The 23,751-nt window shown below is 43.1% G+C and overlaps 1 protein-coding gene across 1 annotated transcript in view; it reads left to right on the top strand.

The window, feature by feature from the left end:
- The window catches only part of FBXW8 (F-box and WD repeat domain containing 8), a 125,794-nt gene that overhangs the window by 24,368 nt on the left and 77,675 nt on the right, over window positions 1–23,751 (top strand). Inside the window, exons 3-4 of the mRNA XM_032309357.1 lie at window positions 9,926–10,090; window positions 12,823–12,911. Of these exons, the coding sequence (XP_032165248.1) occupies window positions 9,926–10,090; window positions 12,823–12,911 (254 nt within the window). The remainder of the gene's footprint in view (window positions 1–9,925; window positions 10,091–12,822; window positions 12,912–23,751) is intronic.

Below are 23,751 nucleotides of genomic sequence, written 5' to 3'. Positions count from 1 at the left end.
CTGAGAGATCAGCAACACCTGGCCATCTATAAAAGCTCTCAGAAGTTCTTCAGCGAAATAACTCTGCTTGTTTTTTTTTTAAACCAGTGTTCCCCAAATTCATCTGACCATGGAATCCTTTTTTTAAGGTGACTTATTAGCCCCCTGAGGAGTTGTTGGTCTACTGAGCATGCTTTGGGAAGCGCTGGTCTGTGCAATAATGCCTACCAGTTATATGATCTCTTAGCTACTCTGAGTCTTCCATCCAGTTAACATTTCATAGTATTTACAAAATCTTACATTTCATGATGTTTACCAAAAAGGCTCCTGGCATCCCAAGATCAGAGTGAGCTGCCCTGGGTTTGGTGAGCACTTTCTGCCCTTGAGGACCCTTTAGGGTCTCTGTGTGTTCGCCCTTCTCTGATACTTTAACCTTCACTTCCAGAGGACTAGTAGGGAAGTGCTCTGCTCTGGAACTGTTTGAGTTGTGCCTGGCTCCGTCACAGCTGATGTAGGTCCGGTCCTGTCTGCGCTTGATGACTGCCTAGTTCTCAGACTCGCTCTGGCATGGGCAGATGGACAGACACCACTCATGTCGGGGCAGGCTCAGCTGTGGCCCAAACATGCCAAAAATCAAATGGTGGTGTTCTGTCTAGTCCAAACCAGAGCTCCAGTGTTCCTGAGTCATTATCCCATTCTTTCTTGCCTGACCACTTGTGATCAGATGAGGGTTTGTTTCCTTGATGCCCTTTGGCCTCAGATGGAGAAGTGTGAGATGACAGTGTGGTTAAGTGGGTTTGTAACTGATTCTGTGGCCATGCCCGGGGTGGGCTGCTTAATGGATCCATGTCAGCCGAAGGGGGTGTGTGCAGGGAGGGCTCTAGTGGTTTGCCATGGGCTCAGCCCCATCCTGGTCAACTTTTTTTTAATAATTAAGAGGTAAAGGCCCACAGACCATATTTTGCAGATGACTTATCCATGGGAGAAGCAGTTAATGCAACAGATGACAGAATTGGGGTTTAAAGATGCTCTAAAATGTGGGGGTGGGTGCAGAGAGCCAGGGTTTAAAATGGGACTTAAAATTAGATTAAAAAACTAATAGAATAGAAGTAAGAAGTAGGGACGGACTTTAACTGCAGTTTGTGTGTTTTTAAAAAAAAAAACAAAAACAAAAAAAAAAAAACTAGAGGGGCGCCTGGGTGGCTCAGTGGGTTAAAGCCTCTGCCTTTGGCTCAGGTCATGGTCCCAGGGTCCTGGGATCGAGCCCCGCATCGGGCTCTCTGCTCAGCAGGGAGCCTGCTTCCTCCTCTCTCTGCCTGCCTCTCTGCCTACTTGTGATCTCTGTCAAATAAATAAATAAAATCTTAAAAAGCAAAATAACAACAATAAAAACTAAAGAATGGGGGCACCTGGGTGGCTCAGTCAGTTTTTCGGCTCAGGTCATGATCTCATGGTTGTGAGATCGAGCCCTGTGTGGAGCTCCATGCTAAGTGTGGAATCTGCTTAAGATTCTCTCTCTGCCCCTCCCTTATTCTCCCTCTCTCTCTCTCAATCCCTCTCTCTCCCTCTCTCCTCTCCCCCCAAAACAACTCTGAAGAATGATGGACACCAAATTCAGGTTACCCCAATGGCAGGGGAGAGGGTATAGACCTAGAGATGCACCGGGGTTCAAACTTACTAGTAATATCTTATTAAATGGGTGACAAGTCCATGCATGTTTATAGTATTTTTGCTTGTTTGCCTTAAGTGTTTCATAAACTGTAGAAGGTGGGTTGTTAATTTAGTTGCCACGATGGGGTATTTACAACAATTGAAGCAGCAAATTAGCGTCTGATAAATTTTTCTGTTCATGGCACTTGAAGCCTGCAAATGCAGTGTTGTTTTGTGCTGGGTACCGCATTTGAAGAGGGACCCCGTATGTGCACAAGTATTAAGGTACGTTCAGAGATAAGGGGTATGGAAACTAGTCTAGTCCTAGGACCGTTAGTTGAGGGAAATGGGTGATATTTAGGCCTGTGAAATGACTAAGGGGAATTAGGACAGTGTCTTCTTGAGAAGACACCTTGAGAAGCTTTCAGGTGGAGGAAGGAATAGAGATTTCTTGAGAAAGGCAAAATTAGGGCCATGGGCGAATCCCTTTACTAGCCAAAGGGAGGAAGCCCTTTCTAACAGCCAGACGGCTTTGCAGTGGATCAGACTGATTTGGAAGGTCACCTCAGCTCTCTGCAGAAGCCACTTACCAACCAGGGCTGCTAGGAATCGCCCTTCTGTGATGGAACTGCTCCGGTTGATTTCCAGGACCCCTCTTACTTCTTCAGTTTCTAAACCATTGAAGACTTGAGCCTGTGTGACACCTTCAGCATGACAGGGTGGCACTTTGGTTCAGCAAAGTAATGGAACCCTTGCACTTCATTATGCTACCTGCCCTAACTTCTGATGCTAGAGCTGCCATACACAGTGTCCATGCCTACAGGGAAGATGACTCTGCTGATGTGATGGCTTGTTGCACCTGGAACTTGCATGCCCACAGGAAGCCAGAATTTTCATCTGCCATTAGACTGTTCTGTGGGTCAGTATTGCTTTGACATACTTTTGGTTGAGTAAGGTGTTGTAATAATAATTGTTCTTAGTATACTTTGCTTGAGATGGAAAATCAGAAATTTTGACACTGAAACTATCTGAATTCTTGGATTCTAATTTTTACTTCCCCACAGCTAACCTCTTTCTGCTGCCATGGAGCAGTGGAAACCCATTCTAGATTTAACAGAAGTTATTTTTTAAAACACAAGGAAGCTAATGGACTCCTCAAAGTAATTGGAGCAGCAACACTTGTGAGCTACTTGGGGAGGGAGGGAGTGGCAGACAAAATCCAAGCAGACTCCCCATGGAGCAGGGAGCCCGACGCAGGGTGCAGTCTCACAACCCTGAGACCGTATCCTGAGCCGAAATCAAGAGTCGGGTGTCGAACGGACCGAGCCACTCAGGTGCCCCTGGAGCAGCATGATTTTATAATGAATTTGTGCCTTCTAGAGTGTTGTCAGTGTGATCTGTAGTACTGTGTGACCTATGGGTAAACAATTGTTTGCAGGGTCCTTTTCTTGAGCTCTTTGAGATGCACAGCCACTCCGCTGGTGGTGGGGTATGATGATTCACTTTTTAAGGGTGAGAAAACCACATTCCAAAAGTCAGACTTTGGTGTTGTGATGGACATTTCAGGATGTCTGATTCCTCCCCACCAGTGAGGAGGAAAGAAGCCCATGAAAGCGGTACAGAGAAGCTTAGTGACTTTGTCATTATACCACAGCTAACTAGTGAAAGACCGGACAATAGAATCTGAGGTCTGGGGTTTTGTTTTTTTCACAAGTGTAACTGGTTTTTTTTAATTTAATTTTTTTCTTAAGATTTTTTTTATTTATTTGACAGAGAGATCACAAGCAGGCAGAGAGGCAGAGAGAAGCAGGCTCCCCGCTGAGCAGAGAGCCCGACGACGTGGGGCTCGATCCCAGGAACCTGAGATCACGACCCGAGCCAAAGGCAGTGGCTTAACCCACAGAGCCACCCAGGCACCCCTTAAATTTAATTTTTATTTTATTTTTTAAAATATTTTATTTATTAGAGTGTGCACAATAGAGAGTGAGAGAAAGAGAAAGCAGGAGCTGGGGCAGAGGGAGAAGCAGACTCCTTGCTGAGTAGAGAGCACAGGTGGTAGAGAATGAGAAGCAGGCTACCTGTTGAGCAGGGAGCCCGATGCAGGGCTTGATCCCAGGGATCATGGGGGATGATCATAGGGGATCCCTGGGATCATGACCTGAGCCAAAGGCAGACACTTAACCGACTAAGCCACCCAGGCTCCCTGTAACTCGTTTTCTGTTATACCATCCTGCTTCTTGGAAAATGCAGGTGATCTTGAAGTATGTTCCTAAAATCTTGATCAGATATGTATCCATTATCACTTTAGGTCTCCTTGGGGACATTATATAAAGGCACTCCACTTTGAAGTCTTTTGTACAGTACAGATTTATTTTGAATATAAAGAACTCTTTTTAATGTTACGTTGCTTGTTAATCTTTGAGAACTGCATGTGGTTCTGGTCCTTCATCCTAGCACCGAGATATCACCTTGATGTTTGTATGTTCAGCTGACCCTGTATTTGAGACAAATTGATGTGGTCATAAAATATAACCCTTTTTGTACATTCCTGGATTCAGTTTTGTGTATATTCATCAGGGATATTGATTTGTAGTTTTCTTGTGCAGTCTTTGTCTGGTTTGGGTATCAGAAGTACTGGCTTCGTAGAATGAATTGAGATATGTTCCCTCATATATATATATATATATATATAAAAATTTTATTTATGTATTTGACAGACGGAGATCACAAATGGGCAGAGAGGCAGGCAGAGAGGGAGGGGAGGAAGCAGGCTCCCTGCTGAGCAGAGAGCCTGAGGCAGGGCTTGATCCCAGGACCCTGGGATCATGACCTGAGCCGAAGGCAGAGGCTTTAACCCACTGAGCCACCCAAGCGCCCCCCCCCCTTATATTTTTTAGAAGAGTTTGTGAATTACTGGTTATTCATTAATCTTTTTAAACATTTGGTAGAATTCTTTTAAAATTTCTTTTAATTTAGCTTTAACAACTTTAAAAATTCTTTTTAAACATCTAGAATTCACCAGTGATACCATCTAGGCCTGGGCTTTTCTTTGTGAAGAGTTTTGTTTTGTTTCTTATTACAGAGCTGTTCAGATTTTCTGTTTCTTCATAAGTTAACTTCAGTACTTTGTGTGCCTTTTTCTTTTTTTAAAGCATTTGTCCATTTCATTTAGTCTATCTAATTTGTTGGCATATAATTGTTCATAGTATTCCTTTATAATGCTTTTCATTTTTGTGGTTCATAGTGATGGCCTCTTTCCTTGATTTTAGTAATTTGACCCCCCCCCCCCAACCCTTGTCCCCCTCTTTGGTCAATCTAGCTGAAGTTTTGTCAGTTTTGGTCATCTTTTCAAATAACCAGCTTTTATTTGCTCTGTTTTCTCTTTTTATTTCACTCGTTTCTGTTGTAATTTTTCTTTCTGCTTGCTTTGGGTTCAGTTTTCTTTTTCTAGTTTAAGTTGTAAGCTAGGCTATGGATTTTAGATTTTTAAAAATATGAGTTTATAGGTATATACTTCCCTCTAAGTACTGCTTTCACTGGGCCTTATAGGTTTTGTATGTTACATTTTCATTTTCACTCATTGAAGAGTATTTTCTAGTTTCTTTTGCAACTTCTTTGACCCATTGGTGGTTTGGCATGCTAACATTTGTTAGCGTGTTCTTTAATTTCTACACACTTAATTTCCCAGATTTCTTTCTGTTATCAGTTAATGATTTCACTTCATTGTGGTCAAAGGACATACTTTGTACACTTTTTTAGTTCTTTTGAACTTAGATTTGTTTTATAGCATAGTATATGGTCTATCCTGGAGAATGCTCCATTGCACTTGAGAATAATGCTCAAATTGTTGAGTAAAATGTTCTATGGTTGTCTCTTATGTCTAGATGGTTTATAGTGTAGTTTAATTCTTTTTTTAAAGATTTTATTTATTTATTTGACAGATTGCTAGTAGGCAGAGAGGCAGGCAGAGAGAGAGGGGGAAGCAGGCTCCCTGCTGAGCAGGGGCCTGATGCAGGGCTTGACCCCAGGACCCTGGGATCATGACCTGAGCTGAGAGCAGAGGCTTTAACCCACTGAGCCACCCAGGTGCCCCTATAGTGTTGTTTAATTCTGTGTGTGTGTGTATGTGTGTGTGTTGTTTAATTCTTACAGTTCCTTGTTGATATTCTACTTATTCTATCCATTATTCAAACTGGGTATTAGAATCTCCTGGTTTGTTGAGTTGTCCATTTCATCCTTCAGTTTTGTCACATTTTTCTTCTTGTATTTGGGGGCTCTGTTTTTAAGTATATATGTTTACAATGATTAGGTCTTTGTGATAGATTGGCCCTCATTATAAAAATATCCTCTGTCTCTGGTAACCTTTTTTTTTCCCCCTAAAATTTAAGTGGCATTAGTATATGTACTTCAGCTCTCTTTCAGATATTGCTTGCATAGTGTATATTTTTTCCATCCTTTTAATCTATTTGTGCATGGGAATCTAAAGTATGTATGTCTCATGGGGTGCCTGGGTGGCGCAGTTGGTTGAGCATCTGACTCTTGGTTTTGGCTGGGGTTGTGAGAATGAGCTTCACAGTGGGCTCCAGGCTCAGCATGGAGTCTGCTTAAGACACTCTGCCCACCAACCCCCTCCCAACAACCCCTAGAGGTGTCTCTCAGATAAAGTAAATGAACCTTTAAAAATAAAAAGTGTGTATGTCTTAGGACACCTGGCTGGCTCAGTCAGCATGCGACTCTTGATCTCAGGTCACAAGTTTGAGCCCCATGTTGGGTGTAGAGTTTACTTTAAAAAAAAAAAAAAAGTATGTCTCTTGTAGACAGCATATCCTTAGGTCATGTTTATTTAAACCTCCAATCTCTGTCTTTTGATTGGAGTGCTTAGTCCATTTACATTTAATATAATTACTGATAAGAATTTATATCTACCATTTTGCCATTTTCTGTATGTCTTAGGTCTTTTTTGTACTTCTTTTTCTTCATTACTGCCTCCTTTTGTGTTTAAATCTTTTTCTAAAGCATACTATTTTAATTTCTTTGTTTCTTTTAGTATACTTTTTAAGTTCTTTTAAGTTCTTTAGTATACTTTTTAAGTTCTTTTCTTAATGACTGTCCAGGGATCTTAAAACAATCTAGTTTGTATTAATGCCAAATTAATTTCAATAGTATACCAAAACTGCTACATTATAACTTCCCTCTCCCTTTTTGGTATATTATTTCATGCAAATTATGTCTTTGTTATAAGCCTATAAACACAATTTTATACTTAAGGCAGTTGTCTTTTTAATCAGAAGAACATGTTGCAAACAAAAAATACATTTATACTGTCACTTACATTTACCCTTGTAATGACTTTACTGATTTACTTCTTAGTGTGGATTAAGTTACTATCTAGTGTCCTTGTATTTCAGCCTAAAGGATTCCCTTTAGTATTTCTTATAGAGCAAGTCTACTAGTTATTGATTATCTTATTATTGTTTATCTTGGCATAATTTAATTTCTCTTATTTTGAAGGATAGTTTTGCTGGGTATAGAGTTACTGGTTGGCAGTCTCCTCCTTTAGCACTTTGAATATGCCAGCCTACTGCTCTCTGACCTCCCTGGTTTCTAATGAGAAGTAAACACAAGGAGTCTTTTTCTTTTGCTGCTTTCATGATTCTATCTTATGTTGTGTGGAGGTGTGAATCTTTGAGTTTTTCCTTCATGGAGTTTGGTGAACTTTTATTTTTCATTGTACTTGGGAAATTTTTAGCCATTATTTCTTTATATATTCCTTCTACCTCTTTCTCTCCTCTTATGGAACTCCCATAATGCCTATGTTGGTCCACATAGAAGGTATTCCATAAGCCTCTGAGACTGTTAATTTTTTTCATTTTGGTGGGAGGGTTTCTCTCATTGTTTTTCTTTTTTTCGTAGATGGTATAATCTTAATTAATTAAGTTTGTGGATTCTTCTTTTAGCTCAAGTCTGAATTATTTGTTTACTACTCTACTTTTCAACTTTCAAACTTCTATTTTAAAAAATTTATCTGTATTTTGTACTTAAACATTATGTTCATAACTTTATTTTCCTAAACCTGCTTTCCTTTAATATTTTGAACTTACTTGTAATAGCTGATCTAAAATCTTTACTAAATCCAGAGTCTGGACTTCTTCAGGTATAGTTTCTGTTGGCTGCTTTTTCTTCCTGTATATGGTTCCTATTTTACTGTTTCTTTGCATGTCTCAACCTTTTTTGTTAAAAACTGGACTTTTAAAATAATGGGCAACTCTGGAAATCAGATTCTTTCCCTTTGGGAGGGTTAGTTTTTGTTATCTTTCTTGCTGCTATTTATTAGTGACTTCTCTGGACTGATTCTCTAGTTTGTATTTTTTGTCATTTGTGACCACTGAATTATCTGCTCATTTAGCTTAGCGGTTAGCTAGTGATTGGACAGAGATTTCCCTAACTGTGTTGAAGCAATAAATCTCCCAGTTTTTGCTGAGGCGCTCTCTGTTTGTTGGGGCATGCTTTCAATATGTCAACAGGTCACAACTCTGTGTGCTTGTGGAAAGCTTCAGGGTTAACCAGCATAAGAGATGAGGGCTGTCTCAGGTCTTGGCTGCACACAGAGTCCTACACATGTATATGACATTCTTGAGTGCTAGAAATACATTGGAACCTTTCAAAGCCCCTTGTGGACATCCCATTCCCCAGTTTTCCATCTAAGCTTTTGGTCAGATCCTCTTAGCCCCAGTTGCTAATGTTACCTCAGGCAGCCACAGTGTTAAACAGTTCTCCCTTATTGTTTTTGACAAATGCAGTGGAGATAAGACAGAGTTCAGTGAGATAAAGACAAACCTCTGAACAGAGCTTTCCAGCAAGCTGTCAGGTCAAATAATGACAGTTCTCTGGGGATAGCACATGTGGGGACCTATAAAGCCATCTGGCCCTTTTGGTGACTATTAGGCTACTGGTTTTTATAGCTACCATAGTTGTAAAGCTATTGGTTTTCAAGGCTACCATGGAGTTACCTGTGGTCCTGGAGGAGGAGGATGGGATTAGTGCAAGTTAAAACAACATGAAGGTTGTTCTTACCAGGATGTGGCCATTTTTCTTAAATAAATGCTCCTCAAAATGTCGAAAAGCCTTCAGTTAATTGCCAGAGTTCTGAAAAAGTTGATTTTTGACAATTTTTGGCAGTATTCTTATTGCTTGCATGTAGGAGCAGATTTTTGGAGATCTTTGCTCTGCCATCCTGAAAGTTAACTACCTATCAGTACTTCATCAAACGAGGAACCCTGGTGTAATGAGAGTCTGCTGTGCACATGCTGTGTGCACTATCGCCTACTTTGCCTCATGTTCCCTTTTCTTGTCTGTATTCAGTGTCTTGAAGTGGCCCCAAGGGAGTGTTAAGGAGTGCAGATTACTGTAAATCAGTGGTCACGACTCTCATTTTATTAGGAATGAGTCTTAATCTTTAAATGGGCAGCAAGTGTTGGGCACTTAATCCCCCATTCCCAGAATGTGCTGCAGATCCAGGAGCATGTTGACCTGCTGGATCATTTTTTCCTATTGCCAGGAGAGTCCATCTTTTGCACTCTAGCCAACTTTGTTCATTGTCCTGTGCGGAAGTAAATCCATCATCCCCCAGAGTCAGGCTTGGAGGACAAAATACTAATAGTGGAAATGGCCATTTCCTCTGCATACTGTTGGGATTTGAAATCCTGTCCAGACACAACATTATTTTTTGTATATCAGATCTTACAGTCCTGGTGAACAGCTTGAGTTTTCTGTTAAAATTTTTTAAAAAATCTATACATTTAAAGTCTAAGTTTTTGTGTGTAATATAAACTTAATTTTCTCATATGACCAGAAATACTGCATTATGGGTATTTATTTTGTTACATACAGCCTTTTATTTCAGAAGTCATCAGTCTCCAGGTGTATAAAGAAACACAGGTGCCTTTGGTAAAAAGTAAAGAGTTTCTGGTCTGAAAACTGGTGTATGATTGTATAGCTATGTTGCAATTGTATTTTTTGCCTTTTATGTATTTGTATTTTGTTCTCACATGTTATATAATAATTCAACCAAGTCATCTCAAATGTGATATGAAATGGTAGAACAACAGTTTTGAAATCTTGAAAAATAAAACTGGAAACATTTGCTTCTATTTTTTTTTCACCTCAGAGTGTTTTGTTAATGAGACATTTTATACTGCCATAAACTCAGGGCAATAATAAAGGTGTTGATTGATTTTTGGATGACAAGGGGCTTCTCTAATTGCAGAATTTGACATTTGTGTCACTTCTGTTTTAGGTGAGCAAGACGTGGAAGGTGATTGCAGAAGACGAAGTGCTCTGGTACAGGCTGTGCCAGCAGGAAGGGCACCTTCCGGAGAGCAGCATCTCTGATTATTCCTGCTGGAAGCTCATCTTCCAGGAGTGCAGAGCCAAGGAACACATGTTAAGAACCAACTGGAAGGTAGGCAGTAGCCAATATCCTTACCTGTAGAAGAGCGGCCTACAAGGACACAGGAATCCAGGCCCTGGCTTAAATCCGGAGTCCCTTCAATTACAGCCTGAGGTTAACTGCCAAAAGCAAAGAGGGGAGTGTGGTGAGAGTCCTGTCAGCTGCTGGTGATTTGTTGCCCATTTTGTTCACCGTTAGAGTATCTGCCTCCGCTTTCAACCACACGGTTTGGGAGCATCCACTTCTCTAGGAGAGGAGGGTGAGATTAGGGTGTCGGTCACCTCCCCTCTGATGGTTAGGCTCTCCGGACTAGTGCTCAGTGAAGCCTCCTTTTGTCTCGGCCAACACTGATGGACCAAGACATGGACCCCCACCTGAATACAAAAGAGAAGCTGAAAATGCTATTTCCAGTAACTCTTTAAGAGGGAGGTTTTAAACGTCTCTAACTACCATCTTCTCTCCCCTCACATAACCCACTGGCTTGCTTCCATAGCATTTATCACTTCAGAATCTCTACAGAAATATTAGATCACGGCTAAGAATTTGCACACTGGAATGTTTCTATGGGAAATAACCGTCAAGAACAGCATTACTTAAAGCTGCTCTGAGCCATGACAGGACGACCGTGCAGTCGTGCTGCTTCTTCCCGCCTGGTAGCTGGATAGTCCCTTGTATGGAAAGAGTAGAACCATACATACTTTCCCCGCCCCTGGAAAGGTCAATCCTAATAGACTTTGAGATCAACAAGCTTTTGCTCATTACTGATGGTGACAGATTGCCTGTGTGCCTGTCTGTCCCTGGTCACCTCATAACCTGATTAGTGATGGATACTCTCGATCTGGGCAAACTTACATGGTTTCTAGCAGAGTTAGTAAGAGCAGTGTTTCTTGAATTCAGGGTTTCTCGATCGCAGCACACGACCCCAGTGACATTTGGTGAGGACTGTCCTGTGTGTGGTAGGATGTTGAGCAGCTTCCCTAACCTCTGCATAGTGGATGCCAGTAGCATTCTCTACCTCCCTCCAGTCGGGACAACCGCAAATGTCTTCAGACATGTCGTGAGTCCCCTGGGAGGCAAAATCTCCCCTGGCTGAGAACTACCTTTCTCAGGAGAACTAGCATAGCCATCCTTTCAAAGAGCTTTAAGACCCCACCACTAAGAAGCGCCCGGGCCCCACAGCTGTGTGCTCACCAGGTCGTGAACTCCCGTGGAGGCTGACTGTGTGGTTGGGCCTGCATGAGAGACCTCAGTGAGAGGCAGTCATGAAGGTTTGATGGCACTACTTAGACAAGCCGGGTCCAGCCCTGCAGCAGGAGCTGGAATTTAAGGAGAGCTGGCGAGTTGAGCATTCACGGGGGCCTTTGCCTCTGGAAAGGAGGGATACTTCTGACTTGTGTTCCTGGGAGCTAAAGTGGCAAATTCAGAGATGTCCGACCCTTAGTAGCACCACAGCTGAGTTTCTCCTTCCGCCAAAGCTTTGGTGATAGAGAAAGCCATGGAGGGAGGCAGCTACTTCCTCCTCATCGGCTGGAGGTGGCAGCAGGGACGGTGTTCAGAGACCCACCTGCAAACCTCTGGCCCTTCATAACTGTGGCAGGTTACGTGCAGATGAACAAAACGTCTCGTTTTTTTCCTCTGACAAGCACACAGCCGTTTGTTTAGTGGGCACTCTCATAAATGATTGCCGATTCAGTGAACTGGAGTCAGACTCTTTGCAGCATCTCGGCCCATTTCCTGGTCCTGTTAGCGGTGAGGACTCCCGTGAGCGAAGTGCGGAATGATGAACCATGCGCTGACTGTAATGATGGAATTCTTACTGGGATTCTAGAAAGAAAGCCCTATCAAAACATGAAAAGTAGTGTTAAAGCAAGTTGTTTTCCCTTCCGGTGCTCCCGTTTTCTGCTGCATAAGGCCAGCATTGGGTTATGGTGAGGGGACGAACACTCCTACTGCACAGCATGGCCCACGTCCTGTGTAATGAGCTTTGTACAGATGATCCCAAACCCACAAAGGGGCATAGAGTGGAAAATACATCTGTCTCTTGTGTCTCTCTGCCTGCCACCTGGTCCCCTCAGGAGCAACACTCGTCATGGGTTTTGGGTTTCCTTCAAAAGAACCGTTTCCGGGGCGCCTGGGTGGCTCAGCCGGTTAAACGTCTGCTCGGCGGGCAGTGTGCTCTCCCTTACCCCCAGCTCGCGTTGTGTCTGTCTGTCTCTCAAATAAATAATCTAAAAAAAAAAAAATTACCGTTTCCATGAACCTCTGACCTTGCAGTCTTTATTTTCCCCATCCTGATTTTATCTTTGTATGTCCTTGCTCATTTTATCCCCCGAGAGTTCATAAGGGCTGCTGACAGGTAAAATACCATAAAATGCCTTCTGTCCTCTGAACTGAACTAAATACATGTGATGCATTTCCTCAGATACTTGCCACTGCCCACCTTCTGTGCATCATAGCTGTGTGCTCACACACTGCCTTTGGACCCTGTAACCCCCTCGAGCCCAGGAGCAGCGACTTGCATGTCCCATGCCCCCACCCTCCTCTTCAGTGCATCTCATGTGTGCGGTAACCCATACATGCTAACACCTGATCTTATTAGTTGTCACCTTTGTCCTTTAAAACGCCCGCAACTTGGAGCACAATCAAGTGCTAAGAAATCGCCGTCGAACGTAGCTGGAAGTGAAGTGCCAGCTTCCGGGGATCCCAAGAACAGTACAAACTGTATCTCCCTTCTCCTTACACAGAATCGCAAAGGTGCCGTGAGCGAACTGGAACACATTCCTGATGCGGTTTTGTGCGACGTGCATTCCCATGACGGCGTTGTCATTGCCGGGTAAGCGAACGCAGTTTTTCACTTAATGATTAACTCTTCATCTTAAGGTCTTTCATTTTTCATGGGCCACCCTCTGAGTCCCAGTGACGTTCTCTTCCCCTGAGAGCACGTACCTTCCCACAATAGCCCGGGTTTGATGGAAAATCTCCACGATTCTGTTGTCCAGCGTTCAGGAGTCTGAAGTTAGTAGTGGGAAGCGAATGGTGTTGAGTGTAGAGCTATAATCCATTTGTCTCAATATGTCTTTCCTAGCCTTTAAATCACTCTTGTGGCATGTTAGGCTAGATTTTCATTAAGGCAAACAGTCTGTATTTTATGAAGACATAAAAAAGTCAAGCAAGAATAATACATGTTGGCACAAACGGAGCCTGTTCTTACTGTCTTGTTCTGAAGCTATTGTTATGAGAAAGGGCTGTGACCACATGGGATACTCCTTCCCCACCACAGAGCACCTGTTTGCTACTTGTCCTGAAATAAGCTTTTTAGTGGTCTTCATCACCAAGAAATTTAATTTTAGCTTCTGTAAATTCCTGTGGCTACTGTCCCAAAAACCCCTTTCATGAATTCTTCCTATTTTACTAACAGATGCAAAAAGGTTTTTTTTAATGTACAGTGAGAAGACCAGTTTGATCTTTGGATTGAGAAGTGGTCTTTGAACTACAGTCCCACACTGTATATTTAATGCCCTGAGTAGAGATCATAACATTTAAAACCCTGAGTCTGAATTGGCTTTGGAGTGAGCCCCCCAGGAGAGGTTCCTGTCTGGAGGACCAAAAACAAATCTTGGCCTGAACAGCTTGGTGTAGTAGGTGAGTCTTTTTCTTTAAAGAAGACTCTTTGCTTAAGAAGCACCATTGGAGTTAAAAAACTCGAAACAGATTATTTTGTGATCTATCATACCTAGAAAAAGTATCTTTGCTTGAAACTAGATATGCCTGGAAAGAACGCTTTTCCTTAGCTTTTCTTTTGCTGCCGTGATGTAGAGGTGAATGCCTTCTTGGGAGTGCTGTAGAACCACTGTTTTTGGAAAGATGAATGGACCTGAACTCTGGAATTCTGTCCATTCAGGTATCAGTGCGGCTTTAGACTTTTGCTTCTCATAGCAGAAATGTGGGCCTCAGAGCTTATGCTACATAAGGTCCTTTGTGCCTACAGATTCTAAGCCTCCACGGTAACTCGGAAAGGACTTCTGTCCTTCTAGCTTACAGGGGTCTCCCAATGTGTCAGGAGGCCTTTGAGGACAGAATGTTGAGATTGGACTGAGAGTCCGAAGGGAAATTAGAGATAAAGGAAACTTTAATCTCCAAAGCCAAGTAGGAGTTTATCTGGACGTGGCCCTCACAAAGGCCGGCTGGCCATGAGTCCAGATGCCAGCCCTTCTTTTCCTGCCTCCCCGTTCCCCTGAGGTCTGCTCAACATTACAGATTATGCCAGCACAACACAAAGCGATGGCAGAGTTTCGTGGATCGATAAGATGAAACGTGATCTGTGGGTCAGAGAGGCTCCTCCCGGCTCCTCTTTCTAAGAGAACCTTATGTTTATGGCCTAGCATCAGGTACTTCAGTCTTGCTTGTGTAGAGCATCTTGTGTTTATCATTAAAATTTTATCTGGTGGTTACGGTGCTTGTTTTCTGGGTCAGATCTCGAATCCCTTTTCATTTGAGACAGCGGTGTTTGTGGTTACCTCATTCCCAATCAATGTTGTATTTACCCGGCTTTCTGCAGCTCTGCATCTCCAACGAGCTGCTTGCAGAGACCCTGGTCACTCCACCTTCTCTCGCCCATCTACTCAGCCTGTGTTTCTCTGCTTTTCCTTCATTTCCTTTTTCTCCCTTTGAACATAGGCAGAATTTGTTCAGGGGCTTAAGTTTTATGTGCCTAGAACTAAACTGTGTAACCACTTTGCATTGAAACCTGTTAGGTTTACTTCCTGTAATTGGCAGCAAAGGCGCCTGCAGAACCCCTTGCTTTTTCCCATCTTTTCACACCTTTGTGTAAAAGGTTCCTGGTTTGGAGATGCCTAGAATAATTTTTATTACTTAATGAGCCTCGCAGTTGACCCTCTCTTGGGTCTGCCTTACTTTTCTTTTCACTCAAACCAGAGTAACCTTCAAACACTTACGCACTCCAGTGCACCCAAGGCCCAGCGTACTCATCAGTTGAGCAGGACCTGGACGATGCCTCTTACCCAGGCTTGTCTTCCAGCAGAGGAAGTGGATACTGTTGTCAGAACTTTTGGTTTTTTGTTCTTTTTCCCATGAGTCTTTTGTTTCCCTTATGGTCTCATGGATGGTAACTTCCAGTTACCTTTTCCTTATGTTCCAAGCCCTTTAAATTTGTTTCCAATTTAACTTTTTCCTGATTACTCATCTCTGGTACCCTTGACTTTTCCCACAGTCTCTGATTGCCTCTGGCCACATCTCTCTCTCTCTCTCTCTTTTAATTGAGATATAATTCCTATACCATAAAATACCCTTTCAAATCGACGAAGTCTGTAATTTTTAGTATATTCACTAGGCTGTGTATCTATCTACCGCTGTCTAATCCCAGAACATTTTCATCACCCCAAAAAGAAACCCAGTCCTCCTCCTTTAAGGTCCAACTCCAGTCTTGTCTCCTCCCAGGGGTGTCCACAGCCCCCTGGCCTATTAACCCCACCCCAACATCTGCCTGTTTCCTAACTCTTGGAGAAGTGACTGCAGCTTATAGTGCAGCTTTGCCTTAATTAACATTTTTGTTTTCTGTTGTGGCTTTACTTTGAAATAATTAATTTCACAACCATGTATTTTCTTGCTGTTAATTTGTAAACATCTTTTTCTTTTTAAAGCTAGAGGTAGTGTGTAATATGCAGTGCCCTACGGTGCTTGTACATTGTTTTGTCTGAAGGAAACATTATAATTTGATATGCCGAACCCCCTCCGACCTGGATACTGAGTGTTATGTGGAAACCTGAGGAAATCCCTAATTTGTCTGGTCCTTGATTTCTTTGTCCTTTCCACTTAGAATCATGTCATCCAGAACCTGGAAGAAACCATAGAGGTTAGCTGTTCTAAAACCCTCTTTTACATGGCTGCCTGGGGCAGCCGGGAGGGTCAGGCGTGCACTGCACCACTCCACTGTTCTTCTGCAATGTCCACATGGAAAACCAGTGGGTAGGGCTGCCTTCTGGAGCCCTTGTTTGCTATTCCGACAGCTCATCTATGACAGCTTCATTTTGGGTTTTCTTTTGTGGCACATATCATTCTTTTCTGTTAAAAAAACGAAAAAGTGGTAGTAAAACCATGTTCTTACAAAACTGTTAGAAAGCAGCAAAGAGAAAAAGCCACCTAAATCCCAGCATGCTAACGTGGCTCTTGTTATGGTTTTTGTGTATGCAAGTTATTTGCTCATTGTTTTATGCACAGTTTTACATAAGCCTAGCCTATCTTCTATTTTGGCCTTTATTCCTCACTAAACTGGTAAAAATTTTTTTGTGTTATTACATGCTTTTCATTATTTTCTTTGATTTGTCATAAAAAGTCCTACAATGTATCTTATTTTTTTTTTATCATTCCTCTAGTATTGGACATTAAAGTCATTTCCCGTGTCTTGTTATTAATGTGTATATTTTACATAGGGGTTTTCAGATTTCCCCCCTTTTTAGTACTGCCAGTCTTCTTGAAAAATTATAAAACATATGCTTATTGGGGTCCCTATGTGGCTCAGTCAGTTAGGTGTCTGCCTTCAGCCCAGGTCATGATCTCAGGCTCCTGGGATAGAGCCCCATGTGTTGCTCCCTGCTCTGCAGGGAGTCTTCTTCTCCCTATCTCTCTCCCCTTGCTCATGGGCTCTTTCGCTTGCTCTCTCATAAATTAAAAAAAAAAAAATTAAAAAACCTGCTAACTATAGAAACTTTAAATTGCATATAAATGTGTAGAATAAAGAGTCCTACATCTTTCTATATCCCTTAGTGTGATTATTTTTCTAGGCTAGAGTCCCATTAGTGGAATTACTGGATTTAGGGGAATGAATTTTCATATTTTCCAGATTAAGAAATTATTTTTAAAAAGCCCTCATAACTCTCAACTTCCTTCCAGTCTGACTTTTTGGTGTGAAGTCTCCAAACCATCCCGCAAGCCTGCTCTCCTGACTCTGCCTCCCTCCCTTCTGTCAGTGCAATAAATAAGAGGGGACACATTCGTGTCTTAACCTCCTATAGTCTGGTTTCTATCCCAGGCCTTCCACCAAGCTACACTGTCTCTCAGATCACCAGGGCTTGCAAACTGGTGGCTTTTCTTGGCCCATTGCCTTCCACGTGTTGGCAGTGTTGGGTCTTGTTAACTGTATCCTTCTTAAAATGATGGGGGTGGTGCATTGAGCATCTCTGTACCTTTGGAGCCTAACACTGGACCCAGGACTCAGACTTTGAGGAAAGTGTGTACAGAATGAAAACTCCTTACACTCCTGAGACCGTGCACTTTCTGGGACTCTTTACTGCGTCTTTGACTTGCCCAGGCTCCTCCTGTGGCCCTTCTTGCCTTTCTGTGGTCTCACTTGGCCACTTAGCAGTGATGTGCAAAATTCCAGAAAACCCAGTTGCTGTCTTTGCTGGGTAGATAAGAAGTTCCCGCAGCCGTGACAGAGTAATTCAGGCACAACCTTTACTTTGTTGTTTCAGCCAAAATTTCTCATTTCTTTAACTGGAGAAAAATTTGTGTTCAGAAGCCACTGATGTCCATACCGGAAACCCCCTGTCTGTCTCAGAGTCCAGCCTCTAGCTGCATTTTCTCTGTGATGGGGTAACCCTCCTGAAACACAGTTGAGGGTGGGTGTATGCTTTTCCGTGTATTTAGAAGAGAGATTATCTGGAAAGTTTGTTGATAATAAGTGATTAGGAAGTGTGGTTTTTGTTTTTGTTTGTTTGGGTGATGACAGCTCTGAGAATTTTGAAATGTTTCTCATTAAAAGAACAGAAGAGATGAGCACATGAAAACATGCCTGTCCTGTTTTGTGATGTGGCAACTGTTCCTCTTGTCCCCAGTTGCACTCTGGAAGTTAAGAGCATTGAAAACAGATGACATCATGAGTTCAGAAGGGCCACATTCTAAACCTGAGCTGTAGGTCTAGGTATGATCCACCAGAAGTAGACTTGCTTTACTGCCACCTAGTGAAGGGGAGAGTCTCAGGTAAAGCTTCCAGAAGGTCAAGCTGGGCTCACTGGAGGCCTTGTGCCAGCTCTGCTAACCATTAAGCTATTAGCTCACCAGAAGCTTTTATCAGATGCCCAGGAGTATGGTGGTGGTTTGCAATAAACTCCCTCCTTACTTAAGATTCGTTAAGTCTAAAGCATTTCAGTCTGCATAAGAGAGCATACTTCTCTAGTCACATTAGAGGACCTTTTCCTCCCCGTTTTGATTTAAAAAATAACAAGCACCCTCTTTGCGTCAAGGTTTTTCTCAGCACTCCTAAATATTTCTACTTCGGTTTCTGCTGCTGTGATGTTGCCTTTTTAGGGTCTGGTTTCCGCTTTTACTGGAAGGAACAGTGACCGTGTACCAGTGTTTCTCCTCTGCCAGAAATGGTTGGAAGGAAAATTATCATTTAATGTTGCAAAATATCAACTCTTATCTCCCTTAGAATATGATTGTCCCAATTGGTCTCCTGCATTTCATCCAGCTCTGTTCCCTTTGAGGCAGTTATGCCCAAGTAGACAGGTGAAAGGAGTGCTGGTGCCTCCTTCCAGCAGCCAAGTGACTTCTGGCTGTTGTTCTGGCTTTTCTCTTTGTTAGCTTTGTCTGTCCACACAACCCAGGCTTCTGTAGGCTGGAAGCAAAGCTTTGAGTTCCCGGTTTATGTGTACATAAAATCTCATGTCTGAGTCTCTGGTTTGCTTGGCACTTCCAGTGGAATTTTCTCATTTGTGATTAAGAACTGTAGGAAAATAATGGTTCCTGCATCTAAAGTAACTTGAAATACCATGCTTTTAGCCATTTTCCCACCACTTTTTCCTAGTAATTAAAAATGTGCCTTTTCATTGACCATGTACCATGCCACAATATGACTTTGCTCTGAAATTGTGTATATTTGCCCCAAATTTTAAAATCTGCCCAGGAGCTAAAGATGGCAAGGACAGGACTGAGGGGTTTAATAGTTGGCTAGTTTCAGGTGAATGTATAAAAATGGGTAATACCTGTGGCTTGCTTTTGAGACTCTTAAGATAACGTGCTTTGTAAATAGAGACAGGTGGTAAAGTTGTGTTAGACAGATGTCACCTCACTTAGGAAGGACATGCTTTCTATCTTTTTCCTTCTTTAAGAACTTTTTCTCTTGATGGTTTTCTTGCAGCCTTGGTTTATATATGTAGATTTTGTACTGCTGCTCAGTATGACATTGGACTGTTTGCCATAAGGAATTTGATCATTACCCGTTAGGGACCTCTTTTTAAAAATACCTTTAAAATTTATTTTCTGCCATGAGGTGTACATGCTCTTCTGGTAAATAAGTCTGAGGTAAGGTATTGATAAGAGCCTGGAGGAGAGCATTACATTTATTATACCCTTAATGAAGGAGCTCCAGAATACCCTTAATAAATACTGGTGAACTCATGACTGCATTTATCCATCTCTGGTTCTCCAAGGAATAATGGGAAGGGCCCCAGCTACAATAACTCTGCATAACCATCATTGACTCTGACTCTATTGATTGTGATTAACCAAGATGTATGGAAAAGAGTTTTAAGTGTGTAGTGCATGTATCTCGTAAGGTCCATTAAGATGTTCATTATTTTTCAATCGCTGCGTCTTAAGCTGCACTTGATGTCTGTAGTAGAGCTTTTCTGCGGAAAGACTGCACTGTGGGATTGAGTTCATTTTGTTAATTGCATAATACTACGCAGTCATGTTTCATAGAAAACAGTAAATACTCTTGATTTCATTGATTTGTATTCTTTGGTTATTACTAAATAAAGTATGGAGCATGCAAATAGTTCTTAAAGCCTCTGCATGGCGAGGGCAAAAATGGTTCTTGAAATGTGCGGTGCTGCATTTTGGGGGGCCTCTGCCTAATTGCTTGGTGGGCTTGAAACCAGTTTTGTCCTCTGAATTTAAGCCAGTAGATTCATTCATTGAACTCTTACTGAGCACAGACGAATGCTGCAGACCCCTCCCTTGCTCCCAGGCAGCAAGGAGTTCAAGCCCCAGCAGTGACAGAATAACTTGGGAGATGCTAGGGTGGGGGGAGCAAGGCATCTGCCGTAAGACCCTAGGGAAGGGCACCCAGTACAGGCTCAGTCAGGCCGGGTTCTCCTGGAAAGTGACTTCTCAGCTGAGTCCGGAAGGATGACAAGGTGCCGGCTAGGTAGAGTTTTATGGGGCAAGGATGCAAATAGCCTGCTTACATTCTGCCGCTCCTCAGTCCCAAGCCAAGGGCAGCATTAATAGTTCAGCACAGCATTTACGTTTCTGGTACGCTGCTGGAATTCAGCTTCAGAATCCTTCTCAACATAGGGCTGCAGACAGCCTCAGTTGATGTACTGGATTTGACACACAGACCATTTGCTAGGCCTGGCCTGAGGCCTCATGACGAGGCTCCTTTCAGCTGTTGTCAGTACTTGGTCAGAATAGAATTGTGATTTTGTTTGGGGATGGTTGTATGAATATGGCTCTGTAGAGGCTGAAGTTGTATCAGCCTTTCTGTACATCCTCCCGTGTCACCTGTGAAGTGCATATGGGAGGCACCCTTGCTTCTGCCCGGCCTCGCACTCCTTGCCAGCATAATGAGCCTTTTTTGTTGGCTTATTGCCTTCTAGTTAGAGATAGTGGTAGAATTGATGGGTTAGGTTCACGGGCTGTGTCCTGCAAGCCTGAGTCACAGTATTAAAAATGATAAATTCCTTATATTGCACTTCAATGGGGATGGTCCTTAAAAGCCATATTTGTTTGAAGACACTGTCATCTGAGGAGGCAGCCTGGCTCACTGGCTAAGCAGCAGTTTGAGGAAAGCCTGGGGACCTCTTTTGATCCCAGCTGTGCCACTAAATTATTTTTTTGTGACCTTGGGTAAGTCACTTAACCTTACTTACAGCATTCCTAAATCAAAACAACCCCCAAGGTTGTCATGAAGAGCCTTAAAAAAAAAAAAGTTTTTAGCGAGTAAGCTCAGGCTCCTGGAAGCAAAACGTAAACACCCCCTTCCATCTCCCCACCAGAAGGGTTAAAGGTGGGGCTTGTTTTATTTTGCTTTTAGCCATACAACATTTCTTCCTTTTTCTTCGGGCCTCTTAGTCCAAATGAGTAGTCTGTTCGTGGAAACTTAGTAGTTAATGGAAGCTCTTTGGTGGTAAATCATTGTAAATTGGCAATTGCTCTGGCGTGCCGAGCTTGAGAGGCTCTATTCCCATTCTTTCAACAAAAAATCAGCTGTGGTCTCTGACCTATTTATTTGGAGGTAACCTTGCCAAGCGTAAAAAAGATTGGGAAGGCGTACAGTTTCACTGGTCCATGCCCTGGACTGGGACATCCTCAGTCATCTGGAACAGGCTTCTTATTCCTTGTGTTTTTCTTTAGTGCTCTCACAGCAGCTAATATATTAGTTGCCGTTGTACTTTGCACAGACACTAATTAGAGAGCCATCAACATTGGGGTCCAAAGGCTTACTGACAATGCAACTGTCATAGTGGCGTCTTAATTGGTTGAGTGTAATTGTCATTAGGCAGCGATAAAGACATCTGGAGCTCTGGAGAAAAATCAGCTTTTTTTCCTACCTCCCTTCGATATCTGTTCTTACTTCTCCTGGCCAATGTTGTTAAGCACTTTTAGATCACATTTAGGGTTTGGTCCAGTTCCCTCTGCTCCAGCCATCATTTTACCCTCCTGAAAATGTCTGTTTCTTTAGCACGAGTTCATTAGCACAGAGTCTGATCTCCACTGCTATGGCTGCTCTCACTTGCCTTCTATTCTAGAGTCTGGCGCTGAGTCATCACGTGGTACCTGCTGAGCCGGTATTATTTGTTTCCCTCAGAAAAGAGAACATGGAGTCTTTTATATTTTGCCTCCTGAGTCATTTGCATTATGCTATTCTCCTGCTCTTTGGCCATGAAGAATGGAGTTCATTTAAATGGCTATCTTTGAAAGTGTTCTTCTTTATCAAAATAATTTAGCTTAGCCTATGCTTTTATACATATTTTAATCATTTTGGAAGTAAATGCAAGGAGTTTTAACACCTCTCGATGTGTGTGTTCCGAGTGTCTCGCTGATCATTAGCAGTGGAAGGTGGGCAGTAGAAGTCAAAGGAGGCACCAGTCATACCAGTCGAGTTGTTACTCATGGATACCCCCTCCCAGTCCCTGTGTATTAGCTGTGTGTAAGGCACTGTGATAGAGATAGAGCATTGAGATGTGGCCTTCTTCAGGACCTGAGCATCAAGTGGAGATGTGGCAGGTAATGAACACCATTTCTTTAGATACAGAACAGTTGATACAGTGTAGTTGAACCAGAGAAGGCTTCATGGAGGAAGAGGGTCTGTGCTAAACATTGAGCAGTCGGTAGGCTTGTGCTAGGTCAGTGGTTCTCAGTCTTGCCTAACTGCTGGAAACACTGATGCCTGGCTCCAATCCCAGGGTCAGACTTCAGTGGTCTGGGTGTACTTTGAATATCAGGAATTTGGAAAGCATCCCAGGTGATTCTCACGCGCAGCCAACATTGGGATCCACTGGGCTGGGTTGGTAGGAGGGAAAACACTCCGGAAAAGTGGATAATGTGAGCAAAGGTGCTGCAGTAAGAGTATATGGAAGCCAGGAATGGCAGACTTGTCCGGAGACAGGTTCATGCTAAGGAAGACCAATGAGACCTGGGAGAGAAGCTAGTGTGTGGAGGGATCTCAGTGCTAGGCCCAGTAATTAAAATGTCATCAATAAGACATTAAGGCTTGAGTAGCTAGAGGGCTTTCTAAGTGTCAAGTGCTATTCTAGTCTGACTCAGGACTTCTAGTGTTGGGCTCATAGCTATGAGCAAGACCCAGCCCCTGACCTTAGAAGCTGATGGGTTCTTGGGGATCTGGACAGACCGTTGCTGTGAGAGAAAAATCTAGGCTGCTGTGGTGTAGGCTAGATCACAGGGAGACATGGTCCAGTGGGAAGGGGAAGAGAGGAAGGAAAAATGATTATTTGTGTCATCAAGTACTTCTTGAGGGCTTGGCTTGTGCAGGGCTGATGGGGTGGGGGAGGCTTGGGACTAAGGGGCCCTGAGGCATTGAGCGGCTTGGATGGGGGCAGCATCCCTGGGGACGGAAATGGAGAGGGCGTGGCCACCAGAACACCTTGGGCAGTGTGGGTGGGGCCAGGGGTGTGTGTGTGTGTGTGTGTGTGTGTGTGTCTGTGTGTGTGTGTGTGTGTGTGTGTGTGTGTGTGTGTTGTGTGTGTTTGCTCAGTTTTGTACCAGGGACTAGGACTGATGTTGTCACTGAGGAAAGGAAGGATTTCAGCAGTGGGCTAGTTTGTGGTGAACTGAAGTCTTTTGAGGAGAACACGGGTTTAATTCTAGACCTGCGGCATCTCAGGGTCAGGGGGACAACATTTCTGTGGAGGAAAAGCCCTGTGAGGACCCGTTAGACATGAACAGAGCGCTCTTCTCTGTGGCAGCCCTGCCAGTGAGGAGAGTGAGTGGCAGCTGTATCTCACAGGGGCTCCCTGTTGTGTGTGGGCCGGCAGTTCATCAGGTTTTGGTTTTGTTGTTTTGCCTCAGAACTTTGTAAAGCGGCTTTAGGGCTGGAGCTTAGGCCCTGACATGCTCTCTGGCCCCGGGGGCCCCGATGGGGTGCACAAAGGGCCCTGAGAGACTGTGTGTGTGGCCGCTGTACCAGGCAT

Source organism: Mustela erminea, chromosome 13, assembly GCF_009829155.1.
Source record: "Mustela erminea isolate mMusErm1 chromosome 13, mMusErm1.Pri, whole genome shotgun sequence".
In the NCBI taxonomy this organism is placed as follows: Eukaryota; Metazoa; Chordata; class Mammalia; order Carnivora; family Mustelidae; genus Mustela; species Mustela erminea.
Note: the sequence above shows the minus strand (reverse complement) of the source record. Positions and strands in the feature narration are given on the sequence as shown.